Below are 14,452 nucleotides of genomic sequence, written 5' to 3' on the forward strand. Positions count from 1 at the left end.
TGCCGAGGGGGGCGGGGGTGGGGGTGAGCGGGAGCTGCGGGGTTGGGGGTCAGGAGGTTTAATTTTGCAAGAAAACCAGTCTGGTGTCTGGTCGGAAGGCGCCGGGAGGGGCCGGTTCCCCAGGGACGGCGGTCTGGGGGCCGCGGCGTCCCAGCCCCGGGACAGATGTGCAAGGATGCAGGCCGCCCGCCGAGCAGAGCCAGCCCACGGCCTGTTCCCAGCGCTGGCCACTCCTGAGCGAGCCGGGCAGGCATCGGGCTCGGGGTGCAGGAGGCTGGCGCCCCTGGGTACGCCCAGCACAGCTGCCTCGGGGCTGGCGGGCTCCGGGGACCGGGCCTTAGTTGAACCAGCGTAAGTCGGGCTGGTCCGTACCGCGGTCAAAGGCACAAATGAAAATGCGGGGCCGCAAAGGAAGCCAGCAACACCGAATCCCCGTCTCTCCCGCCGCAGGCCAGACCTTGCGGGAGGCCTGAAGTAGCACCTGGTCCCAGAGATGCCCGTGGCCCCCCGGAAGGCATCGCTGGGTGGGACCAGGACCTGCACCCCAAGGTGCTTGGTCTCCGCACACACCCTTGGGTGATGGCACCCCTGCCACCAGCGCCAGGCTGTGCATGCCCCTCCCTGCGAGCCACCGCCATCGGCCTGCTGGCGGCCCGAGCCCGGTCCCAGCCTCCTGCTGCACACGGCCCGCCCACCGCCCCCTCATCACCCCCCCACCCACCACCTCCTCCTCTCCGTCCTCCCCCGCTCGGCCTTCCCCCAGGGGCCTCGTGCCGAAACCCCCCACCGCCCCCCAGTCCACCGGGAATGGTGGCCGCCGCCGGCCCACAGTGCACGGGTCCCGCCTTAGCACAAAGCATTTCAGGTTTATTTAAATAAAATTATAATTTATACAAGACTTCTTTAAACAAGGTCTCTTAAAAAACATTACAGCGTGTCATCCGTCCCTCGTACAGTACAACCCTTTCGCGAACAAAGTCACACGTCGCGGTATTTACAACGAGAGGAGCAGCAACGTCCGTGTCCCTCTCGTCCAGGGACGAGTCGTGGAAATTAAACATCTCCCAGGTTTACATTCAGTGAAGCCACAGGTCCCCGACGGGAGCGAGCCCGGGGCCTGCACAGGTCTGCGCTCTGCCCGCCGCCGGCCGCAGTGCAACTTGGGGACCCCACCCCGTACCCCAGCACCACACCCTATCACGTGGTGAGTTTTCATCTCCCTTCTTCTCAGAAGGGACTCCAACACCACCCCTGCAGGAGCGCCGAGCCCTCGCCCGCGGCAGCCTCCCCCCACCCGCGGACAGTCCCCCCGGCTGGCCAAGAGGCACGCGCTGACCCGCGGCACCCGGGGGCTCACCCACGGCCCGGCCTGGGGCCGCTCAGGCCCACGCCGCCTCGCTGTGGACGCCACGCGGGAGCCCCTCTGCGGTGCGCCCCTGGGCGTCCCCGGGGCCTCAGCCCACGAGAGCGTCCACCTGCGATCCCCGTGGGAGCAAAGCCAAGGTCCAGCCGGTCCTGCTTCCCTTCCCAGTGCCCGTGCCCGAGCCGGTGGGCGCTGCGGCCCGGGCCTCGCCGCGGGGCGGGCTGGGCACCCAGGCTCCCGGCCCAGCATGTGGCCTGGCCTTGCGGCCCGCCCTGAAGGGGTGACAGGAATGAGGCTACCAACCTCCCCCCCAAAACCGGCGAAGAGGATCGGAGCCAAGGTAGAAATCACATCTGAAAAATGATACAAAAATAAGAAAAGCAGCTTGCTCTCTGTAAAAAATAGAATCTGTTTCTTCAAAAAACGACAATCTCACCAACACCCCAAGGACTCGGGACGGGTGGAGCTGGAGTAACCCGTGTGGGAAGTGCGCTGACCTGCGGGGGTCACGTGACCGTCCCACTCCCACAAGCGTGGTTTTTGCAGCAGCCACAGGCCTGTGGGGACACCGGGCTGGCGTCCAGGGCTGTCCCAGAATGCACTGAGCCTGGCCACCTCCACCAGGGCTGTGGCTTCCTCGGCAGGGTGGGCCCAGACCAGCTGGGAGGGCGGGGCTCGCTCCCATCCGTGTGCGTGTACGTGTGCGTGTGGGCGCGGGCACGCAGACAGGGACACTCGGATGCCAGGGGAACAACTGCCCGGCCCAACCTCTAGGCTCTGCTCACGGTCACGTCCCAGAGCGTCCGCACAGCTGGGCCCCCAGCCCCGAGCCCCTCCTCACCGGCCGGGCGGCTCACGGAGGCCCACGCCGGCCACGCAGGCGCTCACTTTCACCTCAGCCCCCCGGGCCTTCCAAGAGCGAAGTGTTAAAAAATGTGCTTCCGGCCACACCCCCTCCACCCCCCGTCAGGCGGACACAGGCCGCTGGCTGGCTGGTCAGGCCCAGTGGCCGGAGGCCGGACAGACCGTGGCCACTCCCGGCCTGAGGCTCACGGCCCCCACACAAGCCCATGGCGCTCGGGGGCCACGCGGCAGGGGTCCCGCCGAAGGAAGAGCCGGTCCCAGCGGGTGCAGAGGCCGGTGAGGGGCCTCCGTCGTGTCATCGACGTCCGCAGCTATGGCTTTGGTGGAAGAGCCGCTGCGGGCCGGGCCGTCCCACGGGGAGAGGAGCCATGTGCTTGGCGGACGGACGCCGCGTCCTCTGTGTCTTCCTCCCGCGGCCTCCGAGGGCCCTGCCCTGTGCCCAGTCGGGGACCGGCCTGGCCCGCAGGCGCTGGCACCGTCCGAGCGACCCCGCCCCCGTGCAGGGTCTGTGAACGCAGGTCCGCACGACAGGAGCCACAGGTCCAGGGGGTTATTGCAAAAGATCTCGAGGACGTCCGATTGTTTCCCTGCTACCCCGCTGTCAATCACGCCCCCAGGCCCGGGAGCGCTAGCTGTCGCTGCCCGAGGCCGCGCCCCGCCGTGATCTTCAGGTACTGGCTGAAGATGGTCTCGAAGGCCTCGTCCCTGTGCACCATGGCGCCGAACACCAGCGGCTGCGGGGGAAGCTGGCACTGAGCCGGGGGGTCCGGCTGGCACTGAGCCGGGGGGGGGGCAGCTGGGCACTGAGCCCCAGGGGCTGGGCACGGGGAACCACGTGGGGTCTGGGGCTCAAGGGCAGACCCCCTGCCCAACCAGAGGCCAGACTTCAGAGAAACAGAGCAAGAGGCAGGGGGTGGGCCCCAGCGCCCCCCTCCCTCCCCGGAACTGTGCTGGGTCATCCCTGCGGGCCTCAGCCTCCTGGCCACAAACTCAATGCAGCAGAGGTTCCTGTGGGCATGAGGAGGGAGGAGGGGGGAGAGGGAGGAGGGGAGGGGGAAGGAAGGAGGAGAGGGAAGAGGGGAGGGAGGAGGAGGGGAGGGGAGGGAGGAGGGGAGGGGGGAGAGGGAGGGGAGGAGGAGGAGGAGAGAGGGGGAGGAGGGAGGGGGCAGGCTTCACAGGCCCCCTGCCCAGCTGGAGCCTAGCAGGTCAGTGGCTCTGCACTGGCCCCGGGGCCCCCGCCTGCCCAGCTCTTACCTTCTGGGTTGATGGCGTCGTCACGGCGATCCCCATGCCCGACCCCGGGAGGACAGAGAGGACCTTGTACTGGAAGAGGAGCAGGTGGTCACCACGGGCCTCTCCGGGGGGATGGGGCCGAGCCGCCTCCCCACACCCAGGGCAGCTCCGTGGGGCCACAGGCCTGGCTTCCCAGCCACGGGGACAAAGACTGAGTCTGTGACGGGGGAGTCGGTGGGCCCTGCCCCCGACGTGTGTGCGCCCCCCGCCCCCAGCACGGCACACGCCTGCGCCCACTCCGTGTGACCACACTGGGGGAAACGGGCTAGAAAATGCCAGAGCAGGGGCAGCGGTCTGCTCTCACCTAAACCTGCCCTGAGGGGTGTGTGTGGGGGGGGCTCAGGGACGAGGGCTCAGGCCCTGCCCGCCTGGCCCACCTCGCGGTGCTGTCTCCCCATCTGTGAGGACGCCAGGCGCAACCCCAGGGGGAGAGGGCGAGGCCGGGCGCCGGGACAGACGGAGCGGAGGGCTCTGCACGGACGCCTCGCGGGCCCTGACGGGGCAGGAGCTGCGCCCGCTGCGTCTCCAGGCGGCACCCGCCTCCTTGGACACGGGTTCCAAGAACACCCGCCTGCCCGGCGCCCTGGCGGCTTCCCCGCGAAGGGGGCGGGGCGGACGGCGCAGCGGGGGGCACCCACCTTCTGGATGTCGGTGATGTCCACCAGCCGGATGACCTTGTTCCTCTTGGAGGAGCCGGACTTGGAGCTCTCGAAGCACAAGTAGCTACGGGGACAGAGGGCGAAGCCGGCCGCTGAGCCGGGGCCGCCGGCCATCGCCACCCCCAGGGGCACGGAGGGCGACCCGAACCGGGCCCTCTCACCAGCCAGGTGCCTGGCCTCTGACAGGTTTTACGTTTAGAAAGCACCTCACGGCGTTCGACTAAAGGCCGTGCTCGGCACCGAACCCGAGATTTGTCCTCAAGTTAAAATCCTGGGCCTCCAACCTGCCCCGCCCGGGAGCGCCCGGGGCCTGGGGTCCCCTGACAGCTCCCTCAGCGAGGGGCAGAGGGGAGCCGGGCCGGCCGCAGCTGAGAGGGGGACGGCTGGCCAGGGCCCAGGCTGAGAACAGCCCCGCCCGCGGCCTGGCTCCCCGCCTTCCACACAGTGCGAGGGCGGCCTCGGGGGTCAGCTCCCTGCAGTCTCGTCCGGGGGGCGGCCAGGCCGTCCTGGGTGCTGCGCCAGGGGAGTGACGGGGAGGGGGGCCAGTGACCCGCCCACCACGGGCCCGGCCCACTCACTTCTCCGTCACGTACAGCACCCCGTTCCGGATGTAGTCCGTGGGCATCTTCCGGTCTCTGTTGATCAGGCAGCAGCGCCAGCCGTTCTCACACACTGAGGGGCAAACGGACCGCGGTTCTCACCGGAAACGCCCCCGTGGGCCCACAGCAATGCGTGTCCCCGCCTCCACCCCACCCACGGGGGATGTGGCACTGGGAGTCCTTCTCCACGTGAGTACGCAGGGGGTTGCTTTTTAAAGGAAAAGGAGCTGGCGTGGCTCGGCGGTTGAGCATCGACCCAGGAACCAGGAGGTCACAGTCGGGGCACGTGCCCGGTGCGGGCTGCATCCCCAGTGCGGGGCACGCAGGAGGCAGCCCATCAGGGGGTCTCTTATTGTAAATGGCTCTCTCTCTCCCTCTCCCTTCCTCTCTGAAATCAATAAACATATATTTAAAAGAAAAAAAAAAAAGAAACAGGCCCTGGTCAAACCGTCAAGTTAAAATGAAACAGAGGCTCAAAGGCCCAGGTTCATGGTCAAGGTCAGCAGGACGAGGGCTCAGAGGGTCAACACGGACACCCTCCCAGGCTCCCTTCCCTGGGGGGCTCGCCCCACTGATGCCAGACATGCGAGGAGCCCAGCCCACCGAGCGCCCAGCAGTTTAGGGGTTTATGGGAGACTGTTCTGGGGGGCGGACAGGGATCTGGGCCTCCGTGTCAGATGGCCATGGCCCGTGGTGCCCGTGCTGGACCTCAGGGCATTGCCTGCCTGTGCCAAGGAGCTGCCAGCAGTGCCAACCCTGTGGGACGTGGCTCACGGCCGGCCCTGCTGGGTTCCCGCTGGGAAATGAACCGTTTACCGCACAGGGACCCCCTGCACGGGCCTGGGCCGGGCCCCCTGCTCCTCCCGCTGCGGCCCAGGAAGTCTGCATACGAGGGGGCAGCCCTCCATCGCCCCCACCCGGGGCGGGCCCCCACCCGGCCAGCTGGTCCCGGCTCACGGCGCACACACCCGCCAGCGGCCGCTCGTTCTCCGTCAGGTTGAAGATCTCGTGGAAGTTGCCCTTCTTGGTGCTGTGGAGGCGGCCGGCGTCCTCGTCGCGGCCCAGGCCTGCGGGCGCACTGGCCACGTAGCTCCGCGCGGACGCCGTCTGCAGCTGCCAACGGCACGGCCCGTCAGCGTGCCCGCGGGGAGGGTGACAGGGACGCGCGCGGCCTCCCCGACGCAGCTGCACACACAGTCCCACTTCCCCTGGCGACGTCCACACCCCGGACGCCCCGGGAGCCGGCACCCCGCACAGGGCCCCCGAGCCACGCGGGGCTGTGGGAGGGGGGAGGGGGGAGCTGGGCGCCGGGCAGCTCAGGTGGCGGTTCAGACCCAGAGCCGGTGGCGGACAGGCCAGCGAAGCCACGTTCAACGTCAGTCACGACACAGCAGCGCACAGCACCAGCCACAGCGGGGCTCCCCGCGGACCCTGCCTTGTCGTGCCCTGACAGCTGGCCGGGAGGAGACAAGACGCGTGTGACCGCGACGAGAGAAAAACGGGGCCACATGACACGGGCCACACACACGGCTCAGCAAGCTGCAAGCGCAGACCGGCCGTGGGCCCGCGGCGCCGCCTTCCACCCCGAGGCCACACCTGCTCCCGGACTGTCCCCGAGAGTGGCCAGTGCGAGGAGGGGTCCTGACCCCCCACAGGGCCCCGCAGGCCCCCCCCGGGCCCCCCATGCTGTCAGGGGGCCGGGCTGCCTGCCTCTGTGCCTCTCCCAGTCCACCTCCGTCTGCCCAGAGCCCAGCCGCTGCCTCCCGCCTGCCGGCGGCACACCCCGCTGCTGAGTTCAGGCTCCCCACAAGCCTTCCTGTCCCAGAACTGGGGAGCACGGGCCCCCCTCGACCCAGAGCTTCCCTCCCACCCACAGAAGCATCAACAGGTCACGGCACACCCTCTCCTCAGAGCCCACGCACAGACACGACTCTGCCAGCCAGGGTCACCTCCTCCAGGAAGGCCTCCCGGACCGGCCTGGAGTTCCGCTAGGCCCGGAACCTCCCCCTGTCGGAGACCCCGAGGCAGCGCTAGGCTGGCCCGGGACACAGTGTCGGTGCCCACGTGGCTCTCACTGTGAACGAAACCGGCACCGAGGAGGGCCCACCAGGTGCTGCGGGCCTGGCTGCCCGAGCCTCAGAGCTGGGGACAGCGGAACCTGCCACCCGCCCAGAGCGGCACTGCCCGGGCCCCTCCTCCCAGGCCCCAGGCTCTGTAGCCATGACAACAGCCGGCCCTGGGCCTGGGGGGCCGCCTGGCTCGGTAGGTCCCGCCTTCAACACAGCAGGGCCTGGAGCGGGAAGGACGCCTAAGCTGTTCAGGGCCCGGGGAGCGCGAGGACATCGGCCCCAGCGACCACGCGTGACCGCACAACGGCGGGCTCGGGGCCCGGCCGGCGCTCACCCTGCGGGACACGGCGGCGGCGCTGGAGCGCTCCTTGAGCTGGGGGTCGGTGGGCAGGCTCTTCCAGATGATGTAGGGGGTGTCGTACTTGGCTCGCAGCCGCGGGCAGCGTTTGAAGACGAAATCGATGAGGAAAAACTTGATCCCGGCATAGAGGCCTGGGAGGAGAAGAGCCCTTCACCGGGCCGGCCACCGCCGCCTGCTCGGCCGGCCGCCCGCACCCGTGGGGCCTGGCACCGTGCGCCCAGGAGGGGGCGGGGAGGAAAAGGCACGGTGATGGGGGGGCAGGGGGGAAGGCATGGTGATGGGGGGGCAGGGGGGAAGGCACGGTGATGGGGGGGCAGGGAAGGGGAGGAAAAGGCACGGTGATGGGGGGGGAAGGGGGGAAGGCACGGTGATGGGGGGGCAGGGGGGAAGGCACGGTGATGGGGGGGGCAGGGGGGAAGGCACGGTGATGGGGGGGCAGGGGGGAAGACATGGTGATGGGGGGGCAGGGAAGGGGAGGAAAAGGCACGGTGATGGGGGGGCAGGGGGGAAGGCACGGTGATGGGGGGGCAGGGAAGGGGAGGAAAAGGCACGGTGATGGGGGGGCAGGGGGGAAGGCACGGTGATGGGGGGGCAGGGAAGGGGAGGAAAAGGCACGGTGATGGGGGGGGCAGGGAAGGGGAGGAAAAGGCACGGTGATGGGGGGGCAGGGGGGAAGGCACGGTGATGGGGGGGCAGGGGGGAAGGCACGGTGATGGGGGGGCAGGGGGGAAGGCACGGTGATGGGGGGGGCAGGGGGGAAGACATGGTGATGGGGTGGCAGGGAAGGGGAGGAAAAGGCACGGTGATGGGGGGGCAGGGGGGAAGGCACGGTGATGGGGGGGCAGGGAAGGGGAGGAAAAGGCACGGTGATGGGGGGGCAGGGGGGAAGGCACGGTGATGGGGGGGCAGGGAAGGGGAGGAAAAGGCACGGTGGGCCCGGCTAAGGGAGCGGCCGCTTTTACGTTTCTGCGAACCCAGAGGTGGCTCAGGACAAACAATAAAACCGCCCCCGTACCAGACGTCACCGTCCCCATCCCCGGGTGACGTGAAGGGAAACTTTGGGGGATGTCCCCAGCCGGCCCTCTGATGGGGGCAGTCCTCATGGCCGGGGCTCCCCCAGGTGAGAGGGCTCAGGCGCTGCCCAGGTGCCAAGGGGCAGCAATGAGACTGCACAGCCCCCGAGGCCCGGCTGCCTCCCCAAGGCCTGGCCATCCCCACCCCTGGCTACCCCCCCCCCCCCCCCCCGTCCCAGCCACCCCTGCCCGCGCCTGCTCACCCACGGCGAGCCCCACCAGGCGGTAGGGGAAGAAGCAGGAGGCCAGGAAGGCGGCCCACAGCGCCACGTACAGCTTCTGCGTGATCTCGGGCTGCACCCACATGAACAGGCTGGAAGGGAGACGGGGTCAGCGGGCGCGGGGTGGCGCCGGGACGCGCGGGCGGGGCGGTGACTTACTTCTTGATCTTCTCCAGGATGTCGGCCATCTTCCCAAACAGGTTCTGCGTGAGGAAGCGACGGGTTGGGACAGACTCGGGGCGTGGGTCCCACAGCAGGTTCCCGGGAGCCCCCCGAGACCACGGCCAGGGCCACAGCCCGCGGTCCCACCCGCCATCCAGGCCGGCCGACTGGTGGGTTAACGGGGTGTCAGACCCAGTCCTGCGGCCCTCCCGGAAGTCCCTGGCCGGGAGGGGCTCCCACCACCAGGTGCACCCGCAGTCCCAAATGGGTGACGCTCCCCACCGGGGGAGGGGGGGCTGCCTCGGGGGTGGGGAGGGACCCGTCAGGCCGACGGCAGGTCAGCTGAACCGGACGAGCCAGGGGAGACCGGGCGCTGGCCCCGGGCCGGCAGGAGCGGTACCTGGGCCTTCTGGGCGACGTCCAGCACCAGCTGGAACTTCTCGGACACGGTCAGGTCCTCCTTCGGCGGCTCCTGGGTCACAGGGCGAGAACGGCCGCCGAGATTAACGCCCAGAGACCTCACTTACAAACCGCACGAGGCCTTCCGCCCGGGCCAGGCCCTCTGCCACCCCCACTCAGCCCAGGGACGCCGTCCCGGGGGACCGGCCTCAGGGGTCAGCTCGGGGCACCCCCTCTTGGCGCCTGAGAGGGCAGGAGGACAGGCAGTGGACACCCCCATAGCCAGCGGGGCTGAGGCTCCCACTAATGGCTCCATTCGAAGGTGCATCTGAAACCATGCAGTGCCCCCAACTCACTTTACAGGCAGGGAAACTGAGGCAGAGGAGGACCGGACTCACCCTGCTTGTCTAAGTTCTTTCAACAAAACCCTCCAGAGGGACCCTGGGCCCAGGCCTGCCCCAGACATCCTCTCTGACCTAAGGGAACCCTGCAGGCACCACCACACTCAGCACCCCTACTGCGTGCTCCATGCACACAGTAGGTGCTCCAACATCTGCTGAGGCGCATGGAAGCACTGAGGGCTCCCTCCTGCCCACACCAGCGGTTCTGCCCCAGGGGCCAGAGGCCCCTCTAGAGCGAGCTCAACATGTCTTTCCTGCCTGGGCCACACCGCAAACGTGTGGCTCTGCGGGCCACTCGGTCCCCGTCACAGCGCAGGGAAGTGAGTGGCCTGGCTGCACCAACAGAACTGAACTCACAAGGCAGGTGGGAGGTGAGATGCCTACGGAGCTTTTGCCTACGGAGCTGACCCTGCTCTACACATTGCTGGCCCGGCCCGCTGTCCCCTCCCTGCACAGGAGGCTGTGGGGGCTACAGCGGCCCCCCTTCACTGTCCCCCCCGCCATGTTCCATCCCAGGGGAAGGGTCAGTAGAACAGGCCGGGCAGGGCAACCTCTTCCGGAGCAGCCGAGCCTGGGCCTGCAGGGCACCAGCCGTCACGCGGTCAGGGTGCAGCTGCCCAGGGACTGGGCGCCTCCAGCCTCTGCTGGGCAGGCGGGGCTCCGGGCGGGCACCCACACAGCTGCACCTGGCCTCGGGGGCCTTGCAGGGGACCCAGGGCGAGACCCTCACCCCGGGACTTACCACCACTTCGGACACCTCGGGCACGATGCTCCACTGTATCCTCCAGCCCCTGGCGGATGGGGACAGCGCACACGGTCACAGGGCGTCACGCACCCCCCACCCCCACCCTGTGCAGACCATTCAGGTGGCCTCCCGGCCGCTCCCCTGGGGGCCCGCCTGGGCGACACATGTAAAAGCCCCAGAGGTGATGGGACAAGAAACCTTTCAAAACAAGTGGGTGAGGCCCCGCCCGCATGACCTACGAACCAGGAGGTCAGGGTTCGATTCCGGGTCAGGGCACCTGCCCAGGTTGTGGGCTCGAGCACCAGTGTGGGGCGTGCAGGAGGCAGCCGATCCATGCTTCTCTCTCTCCCCCTCTCCCTTCCTCTCTGAAATCATTAAAAAACATTAAAAAAAGAAAAAAAAAAAGGAAACGCGGGTGAGGCCGCTGGGAGGCCTGGGGCTGAGGGTGTCTGGCCGCGAGGGCGGCCCCACCAGCACTGACTGCTTCTCTACCAGAGACACTCCCACGCCGGCCTGTGCGGCGCCCGGAGAGTGTGGGGTGAGCATGCTGAGCCCAGGCCCAGTGCGGAGCGGGGCTCTCAGGCCCGGGGAAGTGGGGTTCACTGTGCCGGGGCAACCGTGAGTTCAGAGAGACCCGGTAGCTTGGGACTGGCTCCCCACAAAGCCCCCCAGAGAGCCCCCCACGGCCTCGCTCGGGGCTCAGAGAACAGCAAGGGGAAACATGCAGACCAGGCGCCCGCTGGGGGCCCGCCCGTCTCACACGCCCGTCTCACACGCCCGTCTCACACGCCCGTCTCACACGCCCGTCTCACACGCCCGTCTCACACGCCCGTCTCACACGCGGCGGGCCCGCCCGGGCACGGGGCCTTCGCAGCTTTGTCCCTGAGGTTTGGGGGAGCTTTTCTTGCCAAAACAGAGCCCATCGGAGGAGGGGCTAGAGCCGCCTGCAGCCGGCGCCGCTGGCTGCTGGGGACTTTCGGAATCAGCCACGGCCGCCCCAGGACACAGGAGGCTCAGAGCCACAGATGACCCACACGCCCGTGCACGGGGCAGAGCCGGCGGCGTGTCAGGTGTGTGACTCGGGGGACAGCCCAGCCACGTGCACACAAACCCGCTCACCCACCTGGCTATGAGGTAATTGAGGGACAGCCGCAGAATTGCCAGGAACAAGAACATGGGGATGGCCCAGCCGTGCCACACGGCGTTCATGTAGACCTGCGGGCAGGAGGGCGGGTGGAGAGGTTGGTCAGGGGCCTCATCCCTCCCCTCCCCTCCCCCTGCCGGCGGACGGCCCTGGGGCCCCGGGGGATGCGGGCCTGCAGGAGGGGCAGCCACCAGAGACACGGCCCGTCAGAGAGGCAGCCCCTCAGCACTGGGGGACCCCTCCGCTCCCCCAGGACCGGTGCTCCAGGCCCTGGTACCCCGTGGGAGGGACCCCAGGCTCCACAGGCGGACAAGGCCCCTGCTGTCTCCTCTGCCCATCGGGAAGCAGAGCAAAGCAGGAGGCTCCGCGGGCCCCTCTGTGCAGAGAGCCCCGCAGGCGGCCATGGTGCACCCTTCCCTGGTCCTCTCAACCACCCCCCGGGCGGCACCACCGTGCCCACTTCACAGGTGGACAAACTGAGGCTGAGCTGTCCCGCACACCGGGGTCCCCTGGAAGACCCGGGGAGGGTTCCCCCATCCCCCCCACGCCCCGCCCGCGAGGAGCACTCACGGTGAAGGCGATGGCGGACGTGTAGACGGAGTGCCAGTCGGATAAGGCGGAAAGGTTCTTCACGAAGCTGGTGACCGGCTTGGCGCCGCGCTCTGGGGACGGAGCGACGGACGGTCAGGCCAGTGCTGGCCGGCCTCGCGGTGCTGCCTGGTGTCCCGTGGGGAAGCACCGGCCGTCTGCCCGCCACCCCACGCCTGTGCCCGGGCAGGAGAGGGGCTGGGGCTCGTTCTGGGAACGCGCCCTCTTCCAGGGGCCTCCACGCCCGGGGGACAGAGGGGGGCCCGGACACACTCCCAGCAGCTGTGGGAGAGGCTGGGAGCGCACGCCTGAGGCACGCCTTCTAGAAAGACGTCCAGTTCAGGGCGAGAGGGCAGAGCCCCCCCGCCACCCCCCCCTGATGGCGGGCACTCACTTAGTCGCCGCATGTTCTCGGTCAGCCTGCAAGACAGGGAGGGCGAGGTGAGGGCCAGCGAGACTCCCCTGCGGCTGCGCCCCCACCCCCACCCCCACGCCTGAGCTCCGTGCTGGCTGTGGACCCCCTTCCCCGCATGTGGGGGGCGTGTTCACCGAGCGGGGGCCTGGCCCCACAAGGAAGGCCCGGCAGCGGGCACACCTCCCTGCGCCCACTGCCCCCGTGCTGCCACAGGCACACCTCCCTGCGCCCACTGCCCCCGTGCCTGCCACAGGCACACCTCCCTGCGCCCACTGCCCCCGTGCCTGCCACAGGCACACCTCCCTGCGCCCACTGCCCCCGTGCTGCCACAGGCACACCTCCCTGCGCCCACTGCCCCCGTGCCTGCCACAGGCACACCTCCCTGCGCCCACTGCCCCCGTGCCTGCCACAGGCACACCTCCCTGCGCCCACTGCCCCCGTGCCTGCCACAGGCACACCTCCCTGCGCCCACTGCCCCCGTGCCTGCCACAGGCACACCTCCCTGCGCCCACTGCCCCCGTGCCTGCCACAGGCACACCTCCCTGCGCCCACTGCCCCTGTGCCGCCACAGGCACACCTCCCTGCGCCCACTGCCCCCGTGCTGCCACAGGCACACCTCCCTGCGCCCACTGCCCCCGTGCCTGCCACAGGCACACCTCCCTGCGCCCACTGCCCCCGTGCCTGCCACAGGCACCACCTCCCTGCGCCCACTGCCCCCGTGCCTGCCACAGGCACCACCTCCCTGCGCCCACTGCCCCCGTGCCTGCCACAGGCACCACCTCCCTGCGCCCACTGCCCCCGTGCCTGCCACAGGCACCAGTGAGGCCGAGGGAGGACAGGGCGATGCCACAGCCATCCTGAAATTATGGGCGCCCTCGGGTGGCACCGCGGCTGGGAACCCGCAGCTGTGGGCAACCCCCCCCCCCGGCTGCCCGCCTCCGAGGCCCACCTGCGGGCGCTGAGGGGCTCCTCCGTCTCCACCGCGCTCTCCTCGGGCTGGAACCGGAAGTCCTCCACGTACTCCCCGAACTTCCCGTAGAACCACTTCTGCAGGCGGGGGCACAGCCCCTGGCCCCACCGGTCTGCGGGCACAGGCGGGCATCCCGTGAGGCTGGGGCCAGGGGCCTGCGGGGCGGGGGCTCGAGGAAGCCCCGGGGGGGATGCAGGTCCACGCCAGGCTGTGAAGGGCTCAGCCCCCCAAAACAGAGCCAGACCTGCTTCCGCCCCAAGGTGCAGGCCAGCCCACACGGGCCTCTTGCTCACGCCTGGCCCGGCTCGTGGAGGCTGCCCCGGCCCAGGCGCGGTCCTGGCAGCTCGCAGCCCACGTGGGTCTGCATCCAGCCTGCCTCCCTCTTACTGGGCACGGGGGCTGCCTGGGAGGTGGCTGGGTGGGCTCCCTCCCCGGGACCCTGCGCCCCAGCCAGGGGGCGTGTGTCGGGGACCGGCCTGGGAGGCGGGCAAGGACTGGGAAGCCAGCCCAGCACAGCCTCAGAACCCGGCCCGACCGCAGAACGCGAGCTCTGCACCGGCTGTTCCTTCCGGAGGCAGGTCTCGGCGCCGCCTGCAGGGGGCAGTGTCCGCCACCGTTAGAGGGAGGAGGGAGGGGGCGGTCACTTCCCGCGGCTCCAGGGACCAGGGTGGGAGGTTGCTGCAGAGGCCACCCCGGCACAGAGGGCGGTGCGGGCCTGTGCTCCCGGGACCGGGTGAGAGGCAGGGTCAGCCTTGTTGCCAAAGCAGCTGCGGACCCCTCACACCAGGGACGGGATGTTTGAAACGCAGGGACGTTCACAAGCGTGGGATGCTCTTTAGAGTTTTCCCAACCGTTAAAAACGCAGAAACGTTAACATGTAAAGCAGACGGGCTGGAGTCCTGGAGTCCCTGCCCCCAGATACAGGTCAGCCCCCCAACCCCCCCCACACACAGCACCTGTCCCCGCCCACCTCATGCTGCGGCTGCACTTGGTGGGGTCCCTCCCTCCTGCTCCCACACAGAGGCCACCCCCCCCCCCCCCCCGGCTCCAGTGGCCAAACTATCACAATGGACTCGGCTTGCGGCCGGGCCTGGACGGGAGGCCGGAGCCGGGGGGAAGGGGGCCG

The 14,452-nt window shown here is 69.3% G+C and overlaps 1 protein-coding gene across 1 annotated transcript in view; it reads right to left on the reverse strand.

The window, feature by feature from the left end:
• Positions 1–74: 74 nt before the first annotated feature.
• Positions 75–14,452, reverse strand: part of GRAMD4 (GRAM domain containing 4) — a 47,821-nt gene continuing 33,443 nt past the window's right edge. The window contains 15 exon segments of the mRNA XM_079774576.1: positions 75–2,882; positions 2,884–2,961; positions 3,482–3,550; positions 4,159–4,243; positions 4,758–4,851; positions 5,747–5,891; positions 7,182–7,339; positions 8,485–8,594; positions 8,662–8,705; positions 9,065–9,136; positions 10,207–10,255; positions 11,333–11,424; positions 11,924–12,015; positions 12,336–12,361; positions 13,306–13,438. Of these exon segments, the coding sequence (XP_079630702.1) occupies positions 2,856–2,882; positions 2,884–2,961; positions 3,482–3,550; positions 4,159–4,243; positions 4,758–4,851; positions 5,747–5,891; positions 7,182–7,339; positions 8,485–8,594; positions 8,662–8,705; positions 9,065–9,136; positions 10,207–10,255; positions 11,333–11,424; positions 11,924–12,015; positions 12,336–12,361; positions 13,306–13,438 (1,274 nt within the window). The 3' untranslated portion in view covers positions 75–2,855.

Source organism: Cnephaeus nilssonii, assembly GCF_951640355.1.
Source record: "Cnephaeus nilssonii genome assembly, chromosome: 6".
Lineage (NCBI taxonomy): Eukaryota > Metazoa > Chordata > Mammalia > Chiroptera > Vespertilionidae > Cnephaeus > Cnephaeus nilssonii.